This window comes from Malania oleifera, chromosome 1 (genome assembly GCF_029873635.1).
Source record: "Malania oleifera isolate guangnan ecotype guangnan chromosome 1, ASM2987363v1, whole genome shotgun sequence".
In the NCBI taxonomy this organism is placed as follows: domain Eukaryota; kingdom Viridiplantae; phylum Streptophyta; class Magnoliopsida; order Santalales; family Ximeniaceae; genus Malania; species Malania oleifera.
The window spans coordinates 8,968,633-8,995,848 of record NC_080417.1 but is presented as its reverse complement, the minus strand read 5'-3'; the positions used below and the strand labels follow the sequence as shown (position 1 = coordinate 8,995,848).

Sequence of the window (27,216 nt, the reverse complement as noted above, 5' to 3'; positions counted from 1 at the left end):
TATGGGATAGATTTTTAGAAAATGTAAAAGAAAAGAGTAATTGGTATGTTTCTCTTGAGATACTGTTTTGTCATTGTGGTTATGTGTTGATTTTTTTTTTTTCAATGGAGGACAAAAAACAAAGTCTACCCAAATTTCTTTCCTCTCTTACCTATTGCTCATATTGGAAGTCCGAATGAAAAAAGAGTACATTTTTATTTTATTAGAGAGTTTGGCATTTTTTTGTTTTATCTGCAGTTCATTCATCTTCTTGAAAGATTAAAGAGAGAGAGAGAGAGAGAGAGAGAGAGAGAGAGAGAGAGCGAGAGTTAGTTTCTTTTCATAAGAAATTATTTTTAAAATTTTCTCGATATTCATTGCATGTGGAAAAAAAATATGTTAGCAATTATATTAGTGGAATGTCATGCATTGTTCCATTAACCTTTTAAAAAAAATGTGCACACACACGTATGGTCCTTTGGTACATGGATTGGCAAAGTAGCCATCTTGATTTGTCTTCAACTTCATTCCAAAAACAAATTGCCAAAAACAAATTGTTCTCTCGCTTGCTCAATGTAACAAATCAAATACCAAGAAAGTTGATGTCAACGGTTTTCATCTCATTTCTCATTCAATATCAAGAAATTCGCTTTGATACCAAATGTCACAAATGTAGAGTTTTCAATAGTTAAAAGGAACCACCTTTGTCAAAATTTTCCTAAAGTGTTCCCTTCGCCAATGCCTAGCAGACAGGACCATCAACCCCTTTCTATTAAGACCTTGGTACCTTCCTTACCCCCCCCCCCCCTTTTTTTTTTTTTTTAAGAAATTAATCGTATTTTGAAGAAGAAAGCTCCCAAATTTCGCATTTTAAAGAAGTACATGACCAGATTGGAAGCATCGAGGTTAATTCGCAATGGACCAACTCACCCAGCCATGATGCATTATAAAAAAAAAAAAAGAACAAAAAAAAGAGCGAGCACAAAATGGACCCTTTTGGGTGAGATTCATGTTTGGAAAGAATCTTTTTCCACACTTTCACCGCTATGATGAACTTTCTCTATATTACCCTTTTTTGGAATGCACAGGAAAGCCTTTTTTGGTAGGCTTGGATATGTTCCAGTTGCTTACTTATACGAAGAAAAAGCAGACGGATTTGGCCATTCCCATCCCTCATTAGTGTCCAGCTTGACAAAGATTTGGATGTGGATGAGCGAGAGTATAGGAACCCGAACTAAGAAAAGAAAAAGGAAAGAGAAAGAAAAAGAAAAGAAGGAAAACGGTTTGGGATAGGACCAAACCGTCGACTATTTGAGGAACCTCAAGAAAAATCGTCAACGGTTTCAGTAGGGCAATAGTTTGGTAAGGCCAAATCGTCGAGGGTTTCAGAAATCTCAAGAAAACCGTCGACGATTTCAACAACTGAGAGTTTTTATATAAGAACACGGGAAAATTGGTTTGGTAAGTGACCAAACCGTCGACGATTTCCCCCGGGTTGAGCTTACTTAAGTGAGAAGTAAGCTTAAATTTTCATAACTCTCATATTTTCCTCTCTCTCTCTCTCTCTCTCTCTCTCTCTCTCTCTCTCTCTCTCTCCTAAGCTCATCCAAAGTTCTCTCCTTTGCTCTCTGATCGTCTCTCTCTCCTCCCGACTTGTCGGTCCTCGTCCTCGGCTAGTTAAGAAGCTAAGGTTTCATTCTCCAAAGTTGTAGGCAGTTTTTCAGGAACAGGTAAAGGAATTAGATTATGTTAGTTGTTTTTGAAATGTGAACCTATTAAACTAATATATATATATATATATATATATATATATATATATATATATATATATATATATACACGCGCACACGCACACACACACACACAAAGAAATGCTATGTATGATTTTTTAATAAATCAGGCATGTGAAAATGAGGGTTTTGGTATTATATACATATTTGGGGAAAACTATAGAGAGTAGGGTAATTATCTCCTTTTTCCTATAAATCATATATATATATTTTTAAACTAATCCCTAGGGATGATTATACCTTTATTTTCGGTAGAAAACATTTTCCCCGGACTGTTTATTATATTATGATATATCACTTAAATCGTGTGACATGAGAATGTTTATAGTTATTGCATGCTTAAACCTAATGGGTTTTATGGTATTATACAATGAATGATATGTCAGTTTTATACCGAGTTATGATATGCCAGTTTTATACCAAGAAATGACAAGACGATTTTATGTTGAGTTATGATATGTCGATTTTATACTGAGAAATGGCAGGACGGTTTTATACCAAGTTATGATATGCCGGTTTTATACCGAGATATGATAGGACATTTTTATACCGAGTTATGATATGATTGATTCTATACAGAATTATGAATATGACGATTTTATATCAAATTGTGAACATGACTGGTTTTATACTGACTTATGAAAATGTGATTATGTTATTGCTTATACTACGTAAATTATATATATGGTTTATGAACCCTAAGGGACTAGATCTTATGGAAGCTCGGTACCGCAGCTAGTGAAAGTGTTAGTGCAGCCACACTATAGTGGAAGTGTAGGCCATAGACAGTCGATTTGGCCTAACTCCGGACCAGGTTGAGTTAGGCAAGTCGTACTTCAAAGCATGTTATGTTGACCTAGCAATGGTCGGTCAGCTAGATTGTTAGGTTCAGTCTTCGAATTGCACAACTCGATCATGGGGGTTATTCATGATGTTATATGATAGCCCAATAAGGAAGGTTCTCTATCCATATATGCTATTTATGAAAAATGAGTTATAATGAGTCGACAGTATGTTATCAAGGAAAATATATGTATTTTCAGTTAAAAAGGTGTGAGTACAGGTTTAAAAAGCTTTTCACATTCAGTTAAATAAAAGAATGTAATATGTTCACACTAAAACTCATGTTATCGACACACTGATGGTAATCTAATTTGTCTTACTGAGAAGTGTCTTACCCCAGTATCCAATTTATATTTTAGGTCCTATAGGGAATCGAACTTAGCGTGCTACGGGATTGGGTTTAGATTTTGGTAGTTATTGTAAGTGTAAGCGAGACACTTGTTTATTATGTTTGTTTATTTTGGGATGTAATATATAATATGTAGATACATATGTGTAACTTAAATGGTTTAGAACTCTGGTAAAGCTTTGAAGTTAAATAATCTTCCGTTGTAAGTTTTATATTGAACTTATGGTCAGGATTACCCAAGACCCCCTTTTGGGTTTGGGTTGTTATAATAATTATGGTATCATAGATATATGTATGCAAAGAGTAGCACTCTGGGCCCCACCGGGTTCGGGGCGTTACAGCTGTGGTATCAGATCTTAGGTTGATAGGTTTTGTAGACTTTGACAGATAAATTTTTAACAGAGTATAGGTTTGAGTTAGGATGAGGATAGGAATGGGTAGATTAGGACATTGGCAAGTCATTATTGGAATTTTGGGTTTTGTCTCACAGCCTGGAAGTAGAAATCCATCGACAACTTTCTGTGATTTTTTTGAAGCAATCAACTATTTTAGAAAAACCATGACAAACCATTGACAGTTTTGTTTTCTGAGCTGTGAGATTGGAACTTGAATGTTAAGTTGGTTGACTTGAGGGTGGGAGTCATTGAAGGAGAGTTTATGTAATTTATGTGTTATGATTAGAGGCTTGTACCTTGAAATGATTAAACGTTTACATGAAAGGGATTAGTGACGCTTTTCGGTGCCAAACCGCCGACAATTTTTGTGGCATCCACATACCGTCGATGGTTTCATCAAATTAGGTCTCAGGATTTTCGTCGACGATTTCAGAGGTCTCAGTCAAACTATCGACGATTTTGTGTCGGAACAGTAGGATTGAACCTTAAATTGAGAATTTAGACTTAAAGTAGTTTCCTAGCTTAATGATTGTACCGATCATGTTACGATATTAGAATTCTAAAGTTGTTTTTGTCCCATCTTCAGGATGGATCTCAAGGATAACAACGTGAACGTTGGAGGAAGTAGCAATGAGGGGGCATCTAATGAGGGCGCCATTGACTCCACATCAATGCTTCGTAGTGTAGCTCAGTAGGTCATGGAAGAAATTGTGTGGAACTCAAAGGGAAAAAATTGCCCACTTGCTAACTAGGGTTGCACTATTGAGCAATTCATCCGCATGAACCCCCCAACTTTTGCAGGAGGAGTCATTCCAATCGTTGCAGAAAACTGGGTTCAAAGGATCGAGGAGTTACTGGCAGTCCTTCGCTGCACTGATGAATAGAAGGTTATATATGCCACTTTTAAAATGACAAGGGAGGCCAAGCGTTGGTGGAGATCGGTGAAGTTGCTCGAGGATTAGAGGCGAGGACCTGCAACTTTGACTTGGAACCATTTGAAGAATATATTTTCAAAAGATACTTCCCTATTTCCGTCAGAGATGCCAAGACAAAGAAATTTACAAACCTAACTCAGGGGAACTTGACCGTGCAGCAGTATGCGGCCAAGTTTGTTGAGCTATCTCAATTTTCCTTGGATATGGTTTCAGATGAATCTAAGAATGCTCGGAGATTTGAGAAAGGTTTGAGTCTGAGGGTCTACGAGCAGGTGGTGGCATTTCAAGTTTAGAACTTCTCGGAGTTGGTCGATAGAGCAACAGTAGTGGTGAAAGGCCTATAGCAAAATACAGAGGTACTGAACCAAAGGACGAGACCCATGTTTTCTAGTTTTTACGCGGGTACCAGTCAGGGCCTGTGGAGGAGAGACAATAACAATATGGGCTAGAGACTGGAGGTGGGAAATCGAGCCTATCAGGGTGAGTCATCATGCTTTCCTTGTTCCATATGTTATAAGAGGCATTGGGGGAAATGCCGGGTAGGGGCGAATACCTGTTATCGGTGTGGTAGACTTGACCACTTTGCACGAGGATGTCGTGGGACATTGAACAATGTACTTGCTCCTAATCTTTACCGTTATCAGTTATGAATTATTGGAACTCGGAGATACCCTGTCTTACGAGGAAGTGTTCATTCATATTTTGGATCGAAAGGAACATGAATTGTGCATGAAGAGGATTCCATTGGTAAAAGTACTTTGGCACAATCACGCAGTTGAGGAGGTTTCATGAGAATTAGAGAAAAAGATGCGTCAGAGATATTTGTACTTGTTCGGTGGGACCTGAGATAGAAAGGTAAAAGTAAATAATGATTCTTGGTTATTGTCTTGTACAGTGTAGGACAGTTAACTATAGAAATGTATTTTGACTTTAGGTTATATAAGGTTTTGGGAGAACTTTTATTTATGTGACTAATTGTAATCTCTCAGGACCCTCCTTTGTAACCACAATATTCCTCTGCCATAAGTGAGGGTAATTAATAAAAATTTATTTGTTTTTCCACAAATGATAGTATAAGTAATAGATAGCAAATTTCTAGGACAAAAATTTTTTAAGGAGGGGAGAAAGTAGTGACCTGGAAAATAATAAGAATAAATATAAATAAGGAAAAGAGGGAAAATGGTTTGGTGTAGACCAAACCGTCGACGGTTTGATGAGAGCTTAGAAAACCGTCGACAGTTTCATATTACCGCAACTAGGTAAAGGTAAAATGGTTAAAATTTGGTTTGGTTAAAGGCCAAACCGTCAACGGTTTCAGAGAGCCTAAGAAAATCGTTGATGATTTTATTTGGGATAGAAAGTTATATAAGGCTGCTTGTCATTTTTTCTTTGTAAATTTTAAAACTCTCCCTCTCTTTCTTTCGCTTGGCTGCGAACTCTCTCTCTCTCTCTCTCTCTCTCTCTCTCTCTCTCTCTCCTCATTTTCTCACTTCAAACGCCCCAGATAGACGATCAGACACTATTTTTAAGGCCTAGCGGCGATCCTCATCAAGTTAACTGGGACAGATTCGTGTTTTGAGAATCCCAGGCACCACTCCAAAACTAGGGTAAGGGAGTTGTCTTAAGCTTAATTAGTTATTTGATTTGTGTGGACTTCAAAAAAATACTAGGATGGTATGCATGCTGGGGATGAGCTGACTAAATTATGATTTGTGGAATACATGATTTTGTGCGAACATCACAGGCATTGATTTTGGATCCTTGCAAGCGTTTCCTCAGGAAATAGGTAAGGAGAATAAATTATGTCAATAATTTTGGGAAATTTAACTAATTAAATTGAAGTATGATATGAAAATATTATATGTGAATTTTCTGACTTATCTGGTATATATATATATATATGAAATGGCAGTTTTGGAAATATCCAATGTTTTACTGGATAATTATTATATGGTTAAATATTATTGAAAATCTGTGTGGCATGAGAAACGATTGCGATTACTAAGAAATAAATCTGTGAATATTTTATATGATGAAATGGGGTTTATGTTGAGATATAAACAAATATGATGCAAATAGCTATATTGATATGAGATATGTATAGATATGTTTTACACCAATATGATGAAATGAGATTTTATACAAACATGTTTTCATTAGATATGATATATAACCATGAGTTATAGACGAGATGTGATACATACACATGGATACTTATGAACTTGTTCATATTTATGAGAAATGAGCCATGAGTTACAGACAAGGTATTTTGACTTAACTTGGTATGCCAGTCAGGGTTAAGTCCTACCTTTGGGCTGCACAACAAGGTCATGTGAGGTTATTACATGACGATGATATGAATGAGTTTCCTCATTACAGATGCGATACACTCATATGATTGTACTTTGATAGATATGTTTCTTTGTACACGGAAATAATTGTTGAGCATGAATATATTTTGAGAATAATATATGGTTACAGATGTGTGTGTGTGTGTGTCTATATATATATATATATATATATATATATATATATATATGGATATGAGAACAGATTTTGATGATTTCTCAGTTAAATTAATATTTTTATGAAAATGATGTGATACACTAAAACTCATTGTCACATACTGATAATAATTTATTCCTGCTTGCTGAGAGGTGTCTCACCCCGCAAATCTTAACATTTCAGGAAATTCGGGGTGTTAGGCGGACCGAGCTGCGAAATAGAAGAGGAATAGATTTTTGTTGATCAGGGTATGTTTTCATTTTGGGATTGGGTATATGTTTGTATAGACTTTGAGGATTTGATGATTTTTGGGAGTTGGTATGGATATTTTTGGGAGATAGTAGTACTCTGGTATTGTACTTAAAGTTTAATTGGGTTATGTTTTCCGTTGCATAGATAAAATATGGATATGGACAGGTGTTTCCCTGGTACCCCACCTTGGGTTCGGGTGGACTTTATTATTATTATTATGGTATCAGAGGTATTTGACTAAAAAAAAAAAAAAATAGGGCGTCATAGTTGTTGCACAAACCTACACAACAAAAACAAACAAGAAAGGCCCTCTAGCTATAATGACACATGTGCCTACAGGAAACATGGCTCAAATGCTTTCTGGCAATTTTCATAACAAAGCCCTTTAGCCACAACGACACATATTCCTACTAGCAATATAGCTTAAATGCCTTTTGACAATACTCATCACAGTGCCCTTAAGCAAACTCATCCCAATTCCCTTTGGCATGGGTCATCTAATAATAAGGCCACGAATGTAAGTCACACAAACACGCTCTCGTCAATTCCATAATAGTAGTCTCCAACCATATTCCTTCCCTCTGGAACAAATTATATGATTGATTGGGTTCCAACAAAGTTCAATTAGCAACATTCATAGTTCCCTTCTATTTAATACCCCATTGAGTAAACGTCACTATTGTGACCAACATTAAGTCACATTTGTGGCTGAAGGATATTTTTCCAAGGTGCTCACAACTCATTCTTCCCCATAGATCAAATAATTTTACTTCTCTCTATAGGTACGAACTTCTCATGTTTCATAAAGACACCCCTGGACAAACTCCTTTAGTCATCCACTTCCACCAGATCTAAGAGTATCACCTCTACTTGTGGAATGAGGACACCACTAGTCTCAAAGGATGTCCCCACTATGACAAACACAAAGCTACATTTGTGGATCAAGGACTATTTGTCCAAGTTGCCCACAACTCATTATTCTCTATAGATCTAAGGATGTCAACTCTTTCTATGGGTATAGACTTCTCAAGTTCCATAAGGACACCCTTGGACAAACTCCTTTAGTTGTCCACTTTCACCAAATCAAAGAGTATCACCTCAAACCTATTGAATAGGTACACAAAATTGTCTGAATGGATAACCATTCGAGCTCCAATGCCAACCATGCTAGGATGACTCCAAAAGTGTGGCAACCACACTGATTCCAGTGTCAATCATAATATCACAAATCCCAAATTATGGTATGTATACTAGCTCTAGTGTCAACCACAATAGGACAAATCACAGAGTATGGCTATATTGCTTGCCTCAAGGGCACCAGGTAGTCTCATTTTTATTCCCATCCATCAACCATCATCCCTTATCAAGGATATAAGGAACCATCAATAACTTGATGTTTGCTAGATATTCATTGAAGGTTAACTTTCATTTTACTCGCAACGAGTTACATGACAGGAGGGGAATGCGAGACAAGAACCTACTAAAAAAGAACTTGCTCTTTTCCTTACTTAATGTCACAAATCAAATACCCATGAGTCGATGCCATCAGTTTCCATCTCATTCCTCATTCAAGATTGAGAGATCTGCTCTAATGCCAACTGTCACGGGCGTGGAGTTCTCAATGGTAAAAAAGAATCACCCTTGCCAAAATCCTACCAAAGTATTAACGAGTCACGTTCGTGTGGCAACAAGACTACATCAAGTCCAGCCCAAATGTACACATCCTTATCCAAGGAAATCCTGAAGTGTCCAACCTAGTGATTAAGTTTTGTGACATGACAACCCTTGAACCACAAAGGAACTTGGATTCAAAGGGTAAGGGAAATAACTCATATTCCACAAGTATTGAGAGTAATTCTCATCCCCTTAGCACAATTAGGGTCTTGGATGATATTGCCCAACTGTATAGCCGATAGCTAAGAAGGACGCACATCTAAACCTCTGAATTGAGAGTAGTCGCGTTATCTTATTTCGAAATGGATCATTCTTAGGTCTCTTAATCCCAGACGAAAGCCTAAGACAACCATCAAGGAATGTCAATAGCTTGCCTTTGAGCACTTTTTAGGCTTGCTCACTTAGTGCCAATTAAGATACCGAGGAAGGTAGGGCGTTCACTTGGTGTACCCCCAAGAATCATTTTCCCAAGTATTTTCAGTCACATATGAGTAACCACCTGGGATCTAATGATCATATATCTTAGATTCGAGAACACCACAAACATAGCTATGTAGACCAACCACAATGTCATCGAGACATACCGAAACCAACCCCATGACAGTAGCACAATCATATCCAAAATAACCGACCAATCCTCCAACTCAATAATCATACTCCAAAACCATGTGTTAACCTAAAGTCGTTTGCAACTTAAAATATACAAATTTATGTTAAATTCTATATGCTACTTATAGAATGCTATGAATGTTCTATTTTCAAACCTGATAAAGGTAGAACATGTTGGCAGTAGTCGGAGTTCTTCCATTCCTTAGTCAAAGACTTGACTGGTGATATCTAGAGGCATATAAAAAAGATTTGTTTAATGCAAAAGTTATTACCAAGGAGGATTTGCAAAGGGCACAATGTATATACAAAATTGATTTCATGCCTAAAAACATGTCTAATAATATGTATGTGTATGAATAGTTTGAATGATAAGTACAACATATTTTTATACTTTTTAAAATGAATTAAGTTTATTCTAATATATATATATATATATATTAGTTTAGATGTGTTAAGATTGAAATCTTAAAAATATAAGCAATTTATCTTAATTTTTAAGTAGACTTAGGTATTAGAAGACCATTATAATATGCTCCGAATTCAAAGAAATAAATTACATAGGAAATTGAATTTAGTAAAAGTTATAAAGTCGTGAATGGAATATTATTATTTTCTTTAATTTATGCATTTTCATTCAAATGCCCTTTTTAAATGATAGAATTAAAAAAAGTAAATAAATTTTTTCATTTGCAATGAATTAAAAAATTTAATGAACGTTACATATAATTTATTGATTCTAAATGGTTTTTGTATATTTTAAATAAATTAAAATTGTTTTAATTGCAGCTAGTTTATTTTAAAAATTCGATTCCAACTTTCAAGCAAAATTTATTTTTTTATTAATTTATTTCTTTCTCCGCCGCAGCCATCAGCCGGAGAAGGAGAAGGAGAGGGAGGAGGAGGAGGAGAAGGAGAAGGAGAGAGAGAGAGAGAGAGAGAGAGAGAGAGAGAGAGAGAGATAGAGAGAGGAGTGAAGGTGAGAGAGAGTGAGCGAGCGAGGCAGAGAGTGATGGAGAGCGGCGCTGTCTTGGCAGGGTTTCAGACCAATTGCCTTCTCTTACCAGCGTCGCGGAACGCTTCTTCCCTTCTCCTTCCTTCTTTCTCCGACAAACGACATTTTCCTCATGCTTCTCTCAAGGTACCTCTTCTCTTGCTGTTCTTTAGGTTCTGTTTGGTTGTTTACCTAACAGAGGAAGAGTGAAGGTGAAGGAAAAATGGAATTTGTTGCGCCTTGTTCTACATTTTCTCGGCGACCAAACTTAAAATTCGTGTCGCTTTATTTGTTTATTGTTTGAAGGTTAATTTTATTTTCTCTATGGTTATGGAAATGTTTTCTCCATTGATCCGACTGTTTCCGTGGCCTACTCATCTTTGTAGCTTCAAAAGCAGTTTCCTTTGGCTTTTTCGCAAAACGCCCAAGTGGGCTCGCGTGTAAGCCGTGACGTGACACTGCCCGACACTTACAGGTTTGTGTTTTGAGATTTCAAAGAATTTTTTTTGGGGGTTTTGAAACTGCTATGTTTCAGTTTGTTTTTATTTATTTTTTGAAAAAATTTCGCAAACTATGTGCTGAAAGTGTCATGTTTTAATTTTTGACACTGACAGAACTAGCTGCAGATCGATGCTATCTACTATTCTGGCAAAAATGTTTTATTAATATCTATAGATCGCAATACAACAAACCCCAAACACCCCCAACCCGCCCAAAAAAAAAGACGTGATAATTCATTACATAGTGATCAATTTGTATTTGTTTTGGCTTCTCTTCCAATATGTCAATCTTAGTGATCCAATTCATGCTTTTAAGGCCTGTTAGTCCGTTGTGCTTTAGCACTGATGGAGGAAATGGGCTTCTGTATCCCTTTGTTTGCATGAATTCTAGCTTAATTTTTACCATGACTACCTTCTGACTTAAATGAGAAATTTATTTGCCATCAACCATTGCTGGATTTATCATTTATAATGTTATCGAGGGCCTTCTCAGATCAGTTGATTGAAATGAACAGGGGTTATGTAATGACTGTTATATATCCATACTTTCCCCTAGTTTCATTTATTTATGTAATAAAATGACATTCCAATGCTTGATCTTTGCCATTGCTAATGTTGATTTTCATATTAACAAGTTTCTGTTAAACACAGTACTGCTGAAACATATGAATTAGCCGACATAGAGTGGGACGACCTTGGATTTGGCCTTCTGCCTACTGATTATATGTATATCATGAAATGTTCTCAAGGTGGAAACTTTACCAAAGGTGAATTACAGCATTTTGGGAGCATTGAATTAAGCCCATCAGCTGGAGTTTTAAATTATGGCCAGGTTAGTTCTTTGAACCTTTATAATTATAATGTTATACTGGTTAATCTTCAGCAAAACAATTTGTCACATGGCCTTGAGACATGGATCTAAAATAGATTTATGTCTCCTGTGCTCTTATTTGACCTGAAAGGTTTGAATTAGCACCTCCTATTGTATTTCTTATGAGAGGAAATAAAGGATAGGCGACCTGTCTTTTTAGATCCGCTGGTGCAAAAATAAAAAATTCTTGTGATAGGTCTTATTCCTGATCATAAATGTAGTGAAACCGCCATTCCTAATCTTTCTCATGTTGATCACAGAATACATGCTTGGCAGTCTGCCCAGTGCTATATCATAGGTGCATTGGAAATGTAGAAAATTCTAACCGTCTACAAATAAAATTACCCTGAATGACCATTCATCTTTTGTGTTTTCTTGCAAACCTTCCCCGGGGGGGGGGGGGGGGTATATGGGGGAAGATAGTGGTTCAATTCAGTAGTGTCTTACAAGAAGTTTGGATGCAAGTGTGCTCCTCTTCTTGTACCCTGGAATCCACAAGTGCCGCTGGAGAACCAAGAATTCATCCAACCCGTACATGTATAAGAGTCACATAGGTATTGTTGAAACTTGCTTGAACATGAATAACTCCCTTAGGTATTGAAAAAGTAGGATGAAGTTGAGCAGATCCCAATTCAAAATTAATTCATGAAGAAATTTTATCTCTTTTGGATTTACTCCAGCATTCAGAAATCTTTTAGTCCATAAGCACTGTGGAGAGCAACAAAATTCCATGGATGTCTAAATTGATACGAATGGGCAAAATCCTCATTCCAAATTTCATTCCAATCAAATGATCTAAAAGTGTCAAATATCTTGCAGTAATAGAAATGTATTGTTCTGAGATATAAATTCATATGCAATTTGTACTTGAAGATCAATTAAGAGAAATTGGTTGGTTTATTTGAGGTTGGAAAATACTAATTGGAACAGTGAAAAGTTCAATTGGTGGGGTTTTGGGCTGATAATTAGAACTGCTTACTTATGACATGCAGTGGGATAAGAATTAGGAATCAACTTATGATATAAAATATATCTATCCACTAATGGTATTGAGCATTGGTGCCATTATGGGTACATTTAATGTGCATCTCTCAATTCTATTCTTTTAAATCCTCAAACCATTTTGGAATTTGATAATAACAGGTGCAACCCTAGTAAGTAAATATGACCCACTCGTTGTTTGTAACTTTGTACGATTTGGCTGGCGTGGTGGTGATGGTGGTTGTTCCCATTTGGTTCTTAAAATCACATTATTTTTTGATTGTGTATTTGGTGCCTAGTGACCTTTATGTGCTATTTGAAATGCTTTCCTAGTTATATTGTGAATCTTTTAGATAAACCTCTTAAAAAATTAGAAGGCCTAAAATATCCATTGCTACATTCATTTCATTAGGAATTGATGATCATTTGAAAATACCCTCAAATGGATGGCAAGTCCAGGATCGTGAAAAAATGACAACTGCAAAATATCCTTTATGCTGAGGAGAAAAAGGAGGAATCCACCCAAGTAGGGGCTTGCTTTTGATTAGCTAGTTGCTCAAGCAATGACTTATTGAGGGACTGTTTGGTATCACTGTCAAAAATTATGAGAACAAAATAGGAAACAAAAACTAAAAAAATTAAAAACAAAAATTAAAAACTAAAAACCAGCAATATGTGTGGTTAATATTTCGAAAACTAAAAACAAAATAATTACTTGATTGAACAAATGTTCATTTTTGTCCTCGAATCAAATAATAATAAAAAAAAATGATTGAAATAATAAAAATACAAAAGAACCCAAATTATAGAATATTATAATAAAAATGAAATTATTGTAATTACTTAATTATCATATCAAAACTCACTTTTTAGTGATACAAGAACAATATTATTGTATATGACAAAATAAAAATAGTAAAATACTTTTTTAAATGGCTTATTATTAGTTTTAAACTTTTATAATTTTGTGAATATTTTTATTTTAATTATCTTTATATTCACATGGTCCTTTAATTTTTATTTTAATTAAAAATTATGTATGAATTGAACGATTTAACCCAAAAAAGTTAAATTTGGATGTTAAAATTTTTTGACAGGTTGCCAAAACAACTAGAACCCATAAAATCTGTTACTCAATTTTTTCGATAACAGCTGAAAATGATCAACATAAACAAATGCTTTTTCATAATCTCTTTTTTCACTGCAAAAACAAAAACAGAAAATAGAAAACATGACTAATGCCAAACAACCTCTAAGGCGATGATCAATAGCTGGACAAAGAAAAGAAAACAGCGGTGCTTGCATAGGAGCTGAACATGTAACAGAAATCCAAGGGTCGATTCCTCCTTTTGCTTCTCAGCCTATAGGGTATTAGCAGCTGTTTCCAGTTGTCTTTTTCAGCATCTTGGACTAGTATGTCTAGATGGAAGCTTAGTTCCCACTCATGATCCAGCTTCACCTAATTAGATCAGGTTGCAATGAGTAGGCCTATGTCCATAACATAATGGAAAGATGCAAGATCTACTTGTACAATTAAAGGGGTGCCTTCTCTTACAGAGATGAATTTAACCCTTCAACCATATCCACATATATATTTTTTTGTTCTTGATTAAAATTAAACAAAACAAATGAAGTATTATATTTTAAAAGTTAATAAAAATTTTTAGTAATGAAGCAAATCAAGAACAATTGATGAAACAAATCAAACTACAATTCACTTTGTTTCAACTAAAAAAATCACTTTATAATATTAGTAATAAGAATTCATAGATTTTTTGTGATTTATCCTCCTTGTCACGAGGATATGTATCTTAAAGACTTCTTATTTTATTTATTTATTTATTTTTCTATTTTTATTTAAATTTCATTTTTCTTTATGTAATTAAAGTAAAAAGGGCAGCTCAGTGCACAAAGCTCCCACGTATGTCGGGTCTGGGGCAGGGGCAGACTACAATGGGTCTATAGTATGCAGTCTTACAATGGGTCTATAGTATGCAGTCTTACAATGGGTCTATAGTATGCAGTCTTACCTTGCATTTTCGCAAGAGGTTGTTTAAGACTAAAATAGATTATATATTAAGCGAAATATATTGAAGTATTTCTTTGATTCACTGGCTAAAAGCTTCCAAGAGATTGAGGATGATAAAGACAACGGTCTGACTTCTTTTCCCCTTATATATGTGTGTGTGTGTTGTAACTGTTGTTGCTGTTGCTGTTGTTCAATAATTGTGGCTTCCTAGACATTATTTTCACTGCTTTCTAATTTGTTTTAGATTGGAATCAGGAATTTAATAGTAGTTGTTAAAGCTTGATATACATTGTTGGCCCACAAATTAAGAGCTTAAGCTTTTAGGTAAGTAGTAATCTAACGTGGTACCAGAGTTGGTTACTAGGAGGTCCTGGGTTCTGGTCTTGTTGCTTGCGTTTATTTTGTGGTATTTAAAAAATTTATTGTATTCCCTATAATGGGTGATATTATAGTGTGTTTATCTCTCCACGTGCTGTTGAGCTGCATGCGCGGGGGAGTGTTAAAGCTTGATATACATTGTTGGCCGATGAAGTGGTTGTTTAACAATGACATTGCCAAATTCTCATCTTAGACAATCCCTTGTTTTGGATGGCCTCATTCTTGCAATTTTTTTTTTTTTTTCTGTTTATGTTTATTTATTTATTTAATATAATTGTTGCTTTTGATGAAATTAGAATTGCCAAAAAATAATGACTTGGTTATATTAAGAAGTTGTCTTGGTACTCATCTTCTTTCAGTGTAACCTAAGTTTTTCTTCTTAGCTTAAATTTGTAATTTACCATAATTTACTCAATAAGTAGCGTGAAGCTTGGGATTTTCTGGGTGTTAACAGTGAGAGTCTTAGGTTTTAAGTGTTGAGTTGGAATTGCAATCAATATTGCAGGATAAGAGCTCTAATGGCTCACCATCTGTTTGTTTTTAGGCTAAAATTTTTTCAATCAGAAACTTTCTTGTTGTTTCTTAAATTTTGGCATTTTTGTGGGTTAGGTGGGCGATTGTTTTTGTTGGGTAAAGAGGTGCAAACTAAGGGCCTATTTGGTCGTGGAAAATAGTGTGACGGCCACGGTTGGTGAATGACGGCCACATACCATGGTGGGTGTGCCACCATCACCTACCATGAGATCTTGCCACAACCCAGAGGCTATAAATTGAGAACCCCCACTGAAGCTAAACTACACATATCAATTGCAAGTTGTGTCCTCTTCTGTTTTTCCATATTTTATTCTTTGTGTACATGTCAAATAGGGGCCCGAGTATGTAAAGAATACACAATTGAATATACAATTGATTCATTCAGACCAAAATTGACAAAAACATGGGTGAAAAGTTCACTTTCTTGCCTCACAATGTGGAGGCATTTCTATCTTTGTAAAAAGAAAACATTGTGGATAATTTTATTAGATATCTGATTTGAACGAGTAGCACTTCCTTACAATCTAGAGATTTTTTCTTCTTTTTTTGGTTAGGGCTGAATTTTTCATAAACGAGTATGCCCTATGTATGACTGTCCTAAAATGTTAGGTCCTCTTTGGGCATAAACATTGATTTTACTTTTTACCAAATAACCGACCTCTCCTTTAGAAAATACTTATTTTGATTTTCTTGTTTATGATAGTTAGAGCTCAGAGGAAGTAATTAATTCTTGGAAACATGCTTGTCTAACTGAACCCTGCTTGTTTTGTAATAAGTACTGTTTTTTGTTCTTTCTTATTTTTCCCAGTATTAATTTCTTCCTCTTATTTTAATTTTTTAAAAACATATTTATTTCTAAAATATGACCATAAGTATTAATAGTTTGTATGGAAGCCTTTGATATGTATTCTTCAAAATTAAAATTTATTTATTTTTAATTTAAATATAGCCATTCCCTACCATGTCAGCCACTTGTTATGTCTGTGTTTTCAAGTTCTGGATGCATTGAGGACATGTTTAAGGGGGAATGCATCCCTACACATATGATATTATCACCTTTAAATTGCAATATTGCATTAGATTGTCTCATGGTTTGCCAAGTTCTTTCTCTTTTTTTCTCATTTATTATATGCGGATGACTTGATTACATATGGGCATGTTTAGTTTGGTTTAGTTGGTTAATTGTACGGGTTTTGATAGGCTTGTTTTGGTTTTGCCGCCTGGGCTAGTTTTGTTAGTTTGTTTGTAAATCCCTTGTGGCATGTTTATAACCACGGTATTCCTCCGCTATAAGTGAGGCTATCAATAAATTTGGGGTATTCGTAAAAAAAAAAAAAAGTTCTCTTTTAGGCAAAAATTTGACACCCATCACACCTTAAGAGTGATCCTTCACGGTTTGCATTATTTTGCTGTGATATTCATTTTAATTATTCCTCTTGAAGCTCATGACATATCCTTGTACGATTCATTCTTTATTTGCTGGAGCGTCTGTGGGGCTGTGTTACATCATATTCCATACGAATTCTATTTAATATAGCATATGATATAGATCATATTTATTTATTTATTTTTTGGTATCAGTTAATCAATTATATATATCAACTCTTGAGTCGTCTTTCTTCTGTTTCTTGGTTCTCTCTAGGGATTATTTGAAGGCCTCAAAGCCTACAGGAAACAAGATGGTAATATTTTACTGTTTCGTCCTGAGGAAAATGCATTACGGATGAGGATGGGTGCAGAGCGTATGTGCATGCCTTCACCAACTGTTGAACAGTTTGTGGAAGCTGTAAAGGGTACCGTTTTAGCAAATAAACGTTGGGTAATGTATAATTTTTGGTGACAGAAGTTTTCTTGTTAACTTGTGATACATGATAGATTAATGACTCTTCAACCTCAATTCTGTCTCAGGTTCCCCCTCCTGGTAAAGGTTCTTTGTATATTAGGCCATTGCTTATGGGTAGTGGAGCTGTTCTTGGTCTTGCACCAGCTCCTGAGTACACCTTCCTTATATATGTTTCTCCTGTTGGAAACTATTTTAAGGTTTGCTGATTATTTCTTCTTGAGTAGGCGTTAGTGACCATTTAAAAATTATTGTTGTTTTTACCTTTTGTATTGAGTCAAAATTTTTTTAGTTCTTTATGATGCATGAAACTTATATCTTGAATAATTATAGTATTTTTATGTTTCTATTAATTTTCTAGTTTTAATGTTCAATTTTAATTACTTTTTTTTTTCCTGGTGAATTAGTTTTGGTATGTGTTGCTATAAATTTAGAAAAATTTCACGACGTTGATGTGCTTCTAAGTTTGATCAGTTGGGAAATTGGCATCTTTCTGGTCATTGTTGTCCTTTTTGTGTAGAACTCACAAGTTTTTTTTTTTATGAAATTTCAGATTGTGTTAGGAAAAGACTGAATGTCCATAGATAATACATATTTTGATTTGTTTTCTCTGATAATGCTTTAGGTCTTTAAATCATAAAATCGTACCATAAAATGATTGTCTTGTCTCTATGCATAATGTGTGCTTGTCGGAATGCATTAAGATGATCAACTTAATGAGTATATGGGAGGACATTTTAGTATAATGAATTGTTTGCTAAAAATGTTCATTAAATGACCCAAATATCTTATTTGTAATTTAAATTAATTTGCTGATTCATCTCCCAGTTTTAGGTTTTTTGAAAAGATAATTATGATTATTGGTAGCCCTCTTCAAGCTCAATGCACAATTCCTTCCTAGTTATAACAAAAAAAGTGCTGCTGGTTGAATCTAGATTATTCTTGAAATAAACAACTCACACACATTCCCTTTCCCAAAAAAATCAATGCATACACATAGATTTAGGGATCGTTTGGAACCAGTTAAGTAGAAGTACTTTTCAGAAAAAAAAAGCGCTGAATTTAATAAATGCTGATAATAAGTGCTGAACTAGAAAAGTCCTAAAAGTTATTAGTGGTGTTTGGTTGTGTTTAAAATAAGTGGTATTTGGACACTAATTTTATTTTAGGGTGCTATAAGATTATTTTAAACATATTTTAAATTAAAAAATGAAAAAAAAGGGCTGAATTTAATAAATACTGATAATAAGTGCTGAACTAGAAAAGTCCTAATAGTTATTAGTGGTGTTTGGTTGTGTTTAAAATAAGTGGTATTTGGACACTACTTTTATTTTAGGGTGCTATAAGATTATTTTTAAACATATTTTAAATTAAAATATTAATATTTTTTAATTAAAATTTTATTAATAATTATTTTAATTATTTATAATTAAAATTTAAATATTTTTTATTAAAAATAATATAGAATTATTATTTTTAATTAATAATAATTTTATTATTAATGTATATTTATAGCATATTAATATCATATTAAATTATGATAAAAATAATATTAGTTTTAAAATTTTAATTTGTTTAATGTTAATTTAAATTAATGAATAATTCTTGTTCAATCTAGAATTGAATTATAATAACTAATATGTATTTTTAAATATATTTAAATAAAAATATTAATTTTTTTATAATTAAAAATTTAAATGATTATTATATTATTTTTCTAATTAAACTTTAAATGTTTTCTATTAATTAAAATAATATAATATTATTTATTAATTAACAACAATCTTGTTATCAATGTATATTTGTAATGTATGATTATCACATTAATTTATGTTAAAAATAGTATTAATAACTACATTAAAAATTTTAATTTATTTAACATTAATTTAGATTTATAGATGGTTCTTTTTATTCATTCCAGAATTTAATTATATTTTATTAATAATTAATGGGTTATAAAGCATAATAAAATAATATATGATTAATTTTTAATCAACAATTTAATTAATAAATATTTTAGCTATTATTTTTAATTAATATTTAAATATTTTTATTAATTAAAAAAAATAAAATATCACTTTTTGATTAGTAATAATCTTGTTCAATGTTTTAAAAGGCGACGGCGTAAGGTGAGGCGTTTTACCCTCCCAGAGGTAAGGTGTAAGCCTCAAGGCATTGAGGCGTAAGCATTTTGGGACTATATTTTCTAAAATAATTAATAAATAAAATAAATTTACATATAGACTATATAGTATAAAAATGAGAAAAAATTTAGAATAATGGGGAAAAAAATAAAAGCATAATTCTTAAGTACCATATAGGCCAATTTTAGCTAACAAACTCAAACAATGCATGTTAAAAATAAGTATGAGCCATAAGTTTGCAAACAAAATCTTTTTTCTGCCCCTTTGAATCATCTTCAGACATGTTTTTGTTAATAGAACAGGAACAATCAGCAGCTGCAGCAGGAACTTAAAACTGAAAATTGAAACTTGAAACAAAGACCTCAGACTGAGATGAAATTTCCAAGCAGAGAGGTTGTAGAGGGTTGCTGCAAAGAGACGAGAGGCTCGAAGGAGTTGTCGGAGGCAGATCAAAGCTTGGAAGGGATCCTTGACTCGTCGGAGAGACACGAGATGCTTGGAGGAATCGTCAGAAGTAGTCGTGGAGTCGTAGGAGAGGGACGAGAAGCTTGGAGGAATTGTTGGAAGCAGTCCTTAGTCGTTGGAGAGGGAGAAGGAGCTAGAGGAATCGTTGGAGCTATGGAAGCTTCATCGAGTCGTCTGAGAGGGAGAAGGAGTTGGAGAAATCGTTGGAGAGCTACGTTGGGTCGTCAGAGAGGGAGAAGGAGCTAGAGGAATCTTCTACAGAAGCTTCATCGAGAGAGGGAGGAAGAAGCTTCGTTGAGGGGTTTTAGACTTTAGAGGATAGGTTCTGGTTCCTTTTTTTTTTTTTTTTTAATTTAAATTTTTATTTATGTTTTAAATCAGATCATCAAGAAATGCGTACACCTTCCAATTTGAGGCGTAAATTGTGAGCTTTTTCCCCTTAGGCGTACACCTTCTCCCCCGAGGCGTACACATTTAGGCTTTTCACCTTTCCAATTATGCCTTAGGGCGTTTTAAGCCCAAAACGCCCTAAGGCGTGCCTTACAAATGCACTTTAAAACCTTGATCTTGTTCTTAATATATATTTATAACATATGATTATCATATTAATTTATGTTAAAATAATGTTATTAATTAAATTAGTAATTGTAATTTTTAATATTAATTTAAATTAATAGATGATTTTTCTTCTTTGTTCCAAAATTATGTTTCATTAATAATTAATATATTATAATGCATGATAAAAAAATATATGATTATCTTCTATTGTATTTTTTAAATTATAAAATAGTCACTAAATTTTCTTATATTTACAAAATTGACATCGCCTATGAACAGTATCACTTATAAGTGACCAAAAGCTATCTTGGATTGCTTCTCAAAATTCACTTAAATAATTCTCAAAAAGTGGTTCTTGAAAAGCACTTATTGCTTAAGTGTTTGTTGTGGTGCAAGTCAAATGTCACTTTTTTTTTTGTTGGTAAAAGTGCTTATTTTAAGTGATAAGTGCTATAAGTACTTATTTATGTAAGTGCTCCCAAACAGGGGCTTATTGGATATATTTCTAAAATATAGGTATTAAACTTGAAACTCCCGACAGATGGTTAGTAAACCAGGGAAACTAAAGAATATATTTAACAATTTAACATATTAGCTCTCAAAGGTGATTATCACTTATTTTAATCATCTATGGAGTGGGCAACAAAGGAATCAACTGAAAATGTTACTCAGTGGATTGGCTCTCAAAGGTGATTATCACTTATTCACTCAAGCCAGTGTCGTCACTTTGTGGGCATATTGGAAGGCATTTTGAGTGCAAGGAAAATCGATGGTGATGAGAATTAGAGAGTGCTAATGGAATTCTAGCATTGTGGAGCATAGAAGGATTAATGTGCTTCTATGTGAGTTGTTGGGGAAGGGAAGATTCTTCACAGCTAGAGGTCGATAACTTCAAATCTAAAATGATATTTTAAGGAGGTTTGGGCGATTTTTAGGAAAGCTCTTGCAAGGAGGTTTGGACAATTTTCAGTAGGCAAGCTTGGGCATTCTCTTGAGGTTTAGGAATGAAGCCCAATTCTTACAGGCTCTTCAATAAAGTAATGTTTTGAGAATTTGAAGTTGTAAACCTGACAGCTCATTCATTCAAGCAAATATGGAAACCCCAGTGCCCTTTCTTTTCCATATCTACATGGAGAAATGGCTCGACTAAGAAGCACCAATATTGACACCTGACATGCATATGATATGATACATATTGACGTTGCTATTTTCAATAAATAGGACATGGCTAGATACATCAATTAATTAATTATTAAAAATACATATTTATGTAAGTAGAGGTGTGATCCAAAGAGGGGGGTGAATTGGGTATTAAAAAAAAATGTGAGGAAGCTTAATGAATTTTAACTATTGTGATTTTCACTAGTACTCTAACTTCTTAATAACAACAGTATTCTCAGCACATAATTGTATCAATCTATATATGCTTTGAATATAAACGAGTTTTTGCTATGATTTCAATACGTGATCAAACTACACAATATTAACAATATTCACAGCAAACCAATATCAATATAAATATGCTTAACTACACAATATTAACAATATTCACAGTAGATCACCATCAATATAAATATTGCTTAGCTATAAAATAGTGTTTGCTTATAAATCCCACAAGTGTTTAATCAACACAATGAATATAAAATTCACAACTAGATAAATAACAATATAAATATACTCAAAGATGAAAGAGATAAGGAAAAGAGTGACACCATATTTTTACAAGGTTCGGCGATTCGTGCATACTTCCTTGCCTTAAGTAACCCACTTTGAGGATTCACTATCCCTCCTTCAGTGGGCGGAGAAGCCTCTCTCTTTTAGTAGGTGGAGAAGCCTTTTACAAACCCTCCTTCAATAGGCGGAGTCACCTCTCTCTTTACTTAGGTGGAATTACCTCTCTCCTTTACTTAGGCGGAGTCGCCTCTCTCCTTCAATAGGCAGAGTCGCCTCTTTCCTTCAATAGGCGGAGAAGCCTCTCAAGTGAAAATCCTCCTTCACTTTTACAAAGAAGTAATCAAAAACAGTTGTACAAGGATAACTCTCTGAATAGAGTAGATACGTACACAATAAAAGCTCTACCACACTCTTAGAAGAAGATTGCAACGAAGCTCAAAGAGTTTGCTAAGGTTTTCTGGTTTTGAAAAGCAGTAGGCTTTGAAAGAATGAACTTAGAAAAACTTTCAGCAGCAAGTAGCGCTGATCACAATCAATCTTAATGTTCTTTTGTATAATCAGTGTAATCAGTGTTTAAAACACGTTTAGGGTTAGCTATTTATATCGACGTTTGAATTATAACCGTTGTGCGTGTTTTAATGACTTAATATTTGGAAATCTCAAAGATTTTCTGTCATTGCGAAACTAATTGCGAGCGCTTCGGTCGACTAAACTGAATGTTAGGTTGCCTGAACTAATTAAATTAGGAATTTCCAAAGTGGCAGTAGTCATTCAGTCGACTGAACCCTGAGGTTCGGGTGACCCGAACCAACTGTTTCTGGAACTTTAACAATGGCAGTAGCCATTTGGTTGACTGAATCTTGAGGTTCTGTCGCCTGAACTCCTTGATGCCAGACCAGTGTTCAGATTCTGCATTCAGTCGACTGAGCACTATGCTTCAGTCACCCGAACATCTTGAAATACAAATTCCTTTATAATTTTCATTCCAAAAATGATTTTAGTCTTTTGAAATAACTTTTTACTTTGTAAAAATATTTTCCAAGAATATTTAAAATACCTAAGGTCCATCTAAGTCGCCTAAGAGCTTCATCACCAAATTTAAATGAGGTGTACTTACATGAATCCTAATTTGCAATTTACACAAGCAAACTATTCAAGTGTTCATGTCTTTAAGCTTGGTCTTCATACCAGCTTCATGTCAATAGCCATACATAATTGTCGTGTATGCTTCATGGCTTTCCATTTTGCATCTTTCATTGTGCTTTAAGATCTTAATACCTGTAACACACTTAATGACACAATTAGATGCCTTGGTTTGTCATTATCAAAATGAGATTAAGCCTTGTTAGGCCAACAATATTCCCTTTTTTGATGATGACAAACAAGGAGCAAAATGAGTTTGCCTTTACAAGGCTCCCCCTCACAGTATGCATAAATATAAGAATAAACAATGTAAAGCATGTCATATTGAGATTAAGACTTAGAAAATTTCAATTTAAGCTCAATTTTGATTCGCTTTCAAAATTTATTCTGCTTATTACAATTCTCCCAAATTTAACCATATTAATAATCATAATCCTCCCCCTTTTGACTTAGAATTCAAAAGTATTTTGCTTTTGTTTCAAATTTAATTATATAATCATTTTTCTTATAATTCATCCCCTTTTGACATCAGCAAAAGGCTTAACAAAAATCAGCATACAAGTGCAATTTGACATTCTGCTCTATATGTTCCCATTTAAAATCCATACATATAATCAGCCATTTCAATTTTCTCAAACAGTTTCTCATAAATTAGCATCAATTCGTCAAAATACAAGAATCAGCATTAAGTCAGAACCAAACATGAATTGGCCTACATAAGTCTACCAACATTCATCAACCAGCAAGCATAATCATATAGCAACAAGCATGCATTACCAACAAACAGCAATCAGCAAGCATAAGTTTGCCAACATTCAAGAACCAGCATGCATTCCCAAAATACATCAATCAGCAATACCATCACAAACATCATAATGGTTTCAAACCAAGCCATATGTATTAATATCTTGAAGCATCCATGCATAGTCAAGTTGTTTTCAAAGACAAAAACATAGACAAACAAGTATAATCAGATTACAATAAGTTCTTCTCCAAAAAATTAGTGCTCCCTCATTTTGATTTAAGATTATTTTTGTTCAAAATTTTCCCGTTTTGATCTTAAAAAAAAAAGATTTAATTGCATTATTTGCCAAAGATGATATTATTGTTCTAACATAATTTTCAATCAAGCTTTGGAGTAATGAAGTCATTTTAGATGCATTTTCATTTAAGAAATTATTTTAGCATTCATCAAGTCATAGGCATGATCCAACCAGCATAACAATTATGTATTCATAATTCCATAAAAGTTCAAGCCATATATAAGATATTTTATTAAGTTTCTTCCCCCTAAGATTAAGTTCTCCTTCTTTTTGCATTTTGCTTTACTTTCTCCCCTTTTTTGATCTTAGATCATTCATTTTGCATCTTTGTTCAAAATTCTCCCCCTTTTTATCTTGACATAAGATCTCCATTTTTCTAAACTTTATTTAGCATTTAGTTCTCCCTAATCATTAAAAGGAGTCTTATCATTATTTGCATTTAACCAAAAGTTTGAAGCATAAAACACTTTCTTATATAATTAATGCAAACAGTCTCCATGTTAGTCTAATAATAACTAACTCTTATAATCCTTGGTTTTGGGTTTGCTGTTTATTAGTAGGAGCGTTTCATGGGACTTAAACCAATCCCTATATATGGGTCAAACTTTGCAAGGGAGACTTGCTATGTTGTAATATGATGCACCATTTTTAATACTTTCTAAATTTGACCACCTCATTTGTTGTTTTTGCCTAATTTCCTCAAATTTAGCAACATCATATTAAGATTTGAGTGTTCGGGTGATTCAGTGGAGTTGAGGAGATAAAGAGAGAAAGACCAATGCGGGGGTAAGGGTTTTTAAAATTCGATGATTCTGTTGCCTGAAATAGGCCTTTCGGTTGCTTGAGTTGAAGTCAGTAAGATTCGGTCGACTGGACAAGTCGTTTGGTCGTACGAGTTGCCTGAAAACTCAAAAACACCTAAGGCAGATGTATTTGGTCGACTGGGCAATAATGTTTAGTCGCCCGAGTGTCCTGAAATTGCCAATTTCTTAGATTTAGCTTGGAATACTAAAGTTAATGAATCAATTCTCTTCAAATGACTTCCTTAACATGTAATAAGCTTGATTTGCTTCAAATTCTCTCATTTTTGATAAAAAATCATTCTTTCTACACACGATTGGTCAAATTTCGAATGGCTTTCCAATTTAGCTTTTTGTGCATAGATTTCTTTGAAATCAATGCTTTCATCTTAATTGAAACCTTGTGCAACCATCCTCGCTTGGTTGCGGCCAACAATGCCATTTTCATATTCATTTAGTTCCAATACTTATGTGATCAATAGACCTAGGAACTAACGTCCGAGATTGTCTAAACCCATTTTATCTTTGGCTTGCACACAAAATTTTCTGGGTTCTAAGGTGCAGAATTTGAAGTGAAGAGCCAGTAGTTGCCCTACATAGAGATTCACCAAGTGTTTGATTTACAAGCTGAGAGCTGAATAGGGAGTACGGACTTTAATAAAAAATAAGCCTAATATTTTCATGCTTGTGGATTAAGCATGATAAGTATATTCTAACCATTTAGGCAATGAGCATTTAGATATATACAGATCTTTCTTTGAACACTGCTATTGGTGATTGGAAACATTTTCTCCCGATTTACCACTAATGGAAAGATATCCTAAAATATGCTCACAATTATGAGTAAGGATATGAAACTACGAATAGATAATTCTTTACTAAATTGATCGTGGTTTGGTAAAGCTTTCCTATGGAGGAAATTTGCTCTTGCATTAACAATGACTAGGGAATTTTCGTAGGTCAAGTATAAAGGGAATATTCTATTTTTGAAAACTTGAATTCCTTAGAAGGTACCTCTAATTTGATCATGATAAGATTTCTTTTAATAAGCACTAGCGGATTACTGCTTGAGAATCAATCATGATAATTTGTGCTAGGCTTAAGAAGCTTTCACTATTAGAGTTTGACCTGTTGAATTATAAGTGATGACAAAATTTTCACTTTTGAATGCCTTTGAATTCATTAAGCATTAAAGTTCTTAGATGAGTTTAGGGCTAGATGGTACATAGTACTAACGTTGTTATGGTTGACTCCCCTAAAACTCAATTCTTTGCGATGGACAACATATGCTATACTCTAAATATTCAAACTTAAGCATATATAAATCATTTAGAATTATCCTTTGAATTTCTCATATTGACTTGATTCTCTAAAGTCCTTAGTATAGTAGATTCATATACTAAGATTTGACATTTTAAGCGTTATCCACTATCAGAGCATTATATTGTCATTTCGAAACCTCTTCATTTAGACATGGTTGAATCGACTTAATCCTTAATAGATGACTAATCCTAAGATCTAAGGAAGATCTATTTTAAAAATTATGTAATTCGTTTTGGTACCTATTCTTCCTTGGGTCTCAAGGAGTTAGCACTAGATGTTTCTTTGATTTTCCAAGCCTTTTTAGTTTTCACACTTTTTCTTTTGAACGGGCAATCAAATTTGTTGTGACCCTTCTTTTTGCACAAAAAACAAGTTGTGTGTGTATAAACATTATTAGAAGAAGTGCTAGCATAACATTTAGACTTTTTTTTACAAAATATCCCATGTAGAGGGTTTTCTTTTTCTTGTTCTCTTTACCATTGAACCCGATGCCTTCTTTATTCAAGGCCATCTTTTGTGATCCCATTAGCTTATCGAAATTATCTTTTCCACTCGTGAATTTATAAATTATCCTAGCATAGTCTTTAACCTTACTTTCTAAGCTAGTGATT

The 27,216-nt window shown here is 33.9% G+C and overlaps 1 protein-coding gene across 1 annotated transcript in view; it reads left to right on the top strand.

Moving 5' to 3' along the window:
• The first annotated feature begins 10,143 nt into the window (after positions 1-10,143).
• Positions 10,144-27,216, top strand: part of LOC131146290 (branched-chain amino acid aminotransferase 2, chloroplastic-like) — a 39,620-nt gene continuing 22,547 nt past the window's right edge. The window contains exons 1-5 of the mRNA XM_058095777.1: positions 10,144-10,469; positions 10,709-10,797; positions 11,474-11,654; positions 17,258-17,434; positions 17,524-17,655. Coding sequence (XP_057951760.1) covers positions 10,341-10,469; positions 10,709-10,797; positions 11,474-11,654; positions 17,258-17,434; positions 17,524-17,655 — 708 coding nt within the window. The 5' untranslated portion in view covers positions 10,144-10,340. The remainder of the gene's footprint in view (positions 10,470-10,708; positions 10,798-11,473; positions 11,655-17,257; positions 17,435-17,523; positions 17,656-27,216) is intronic.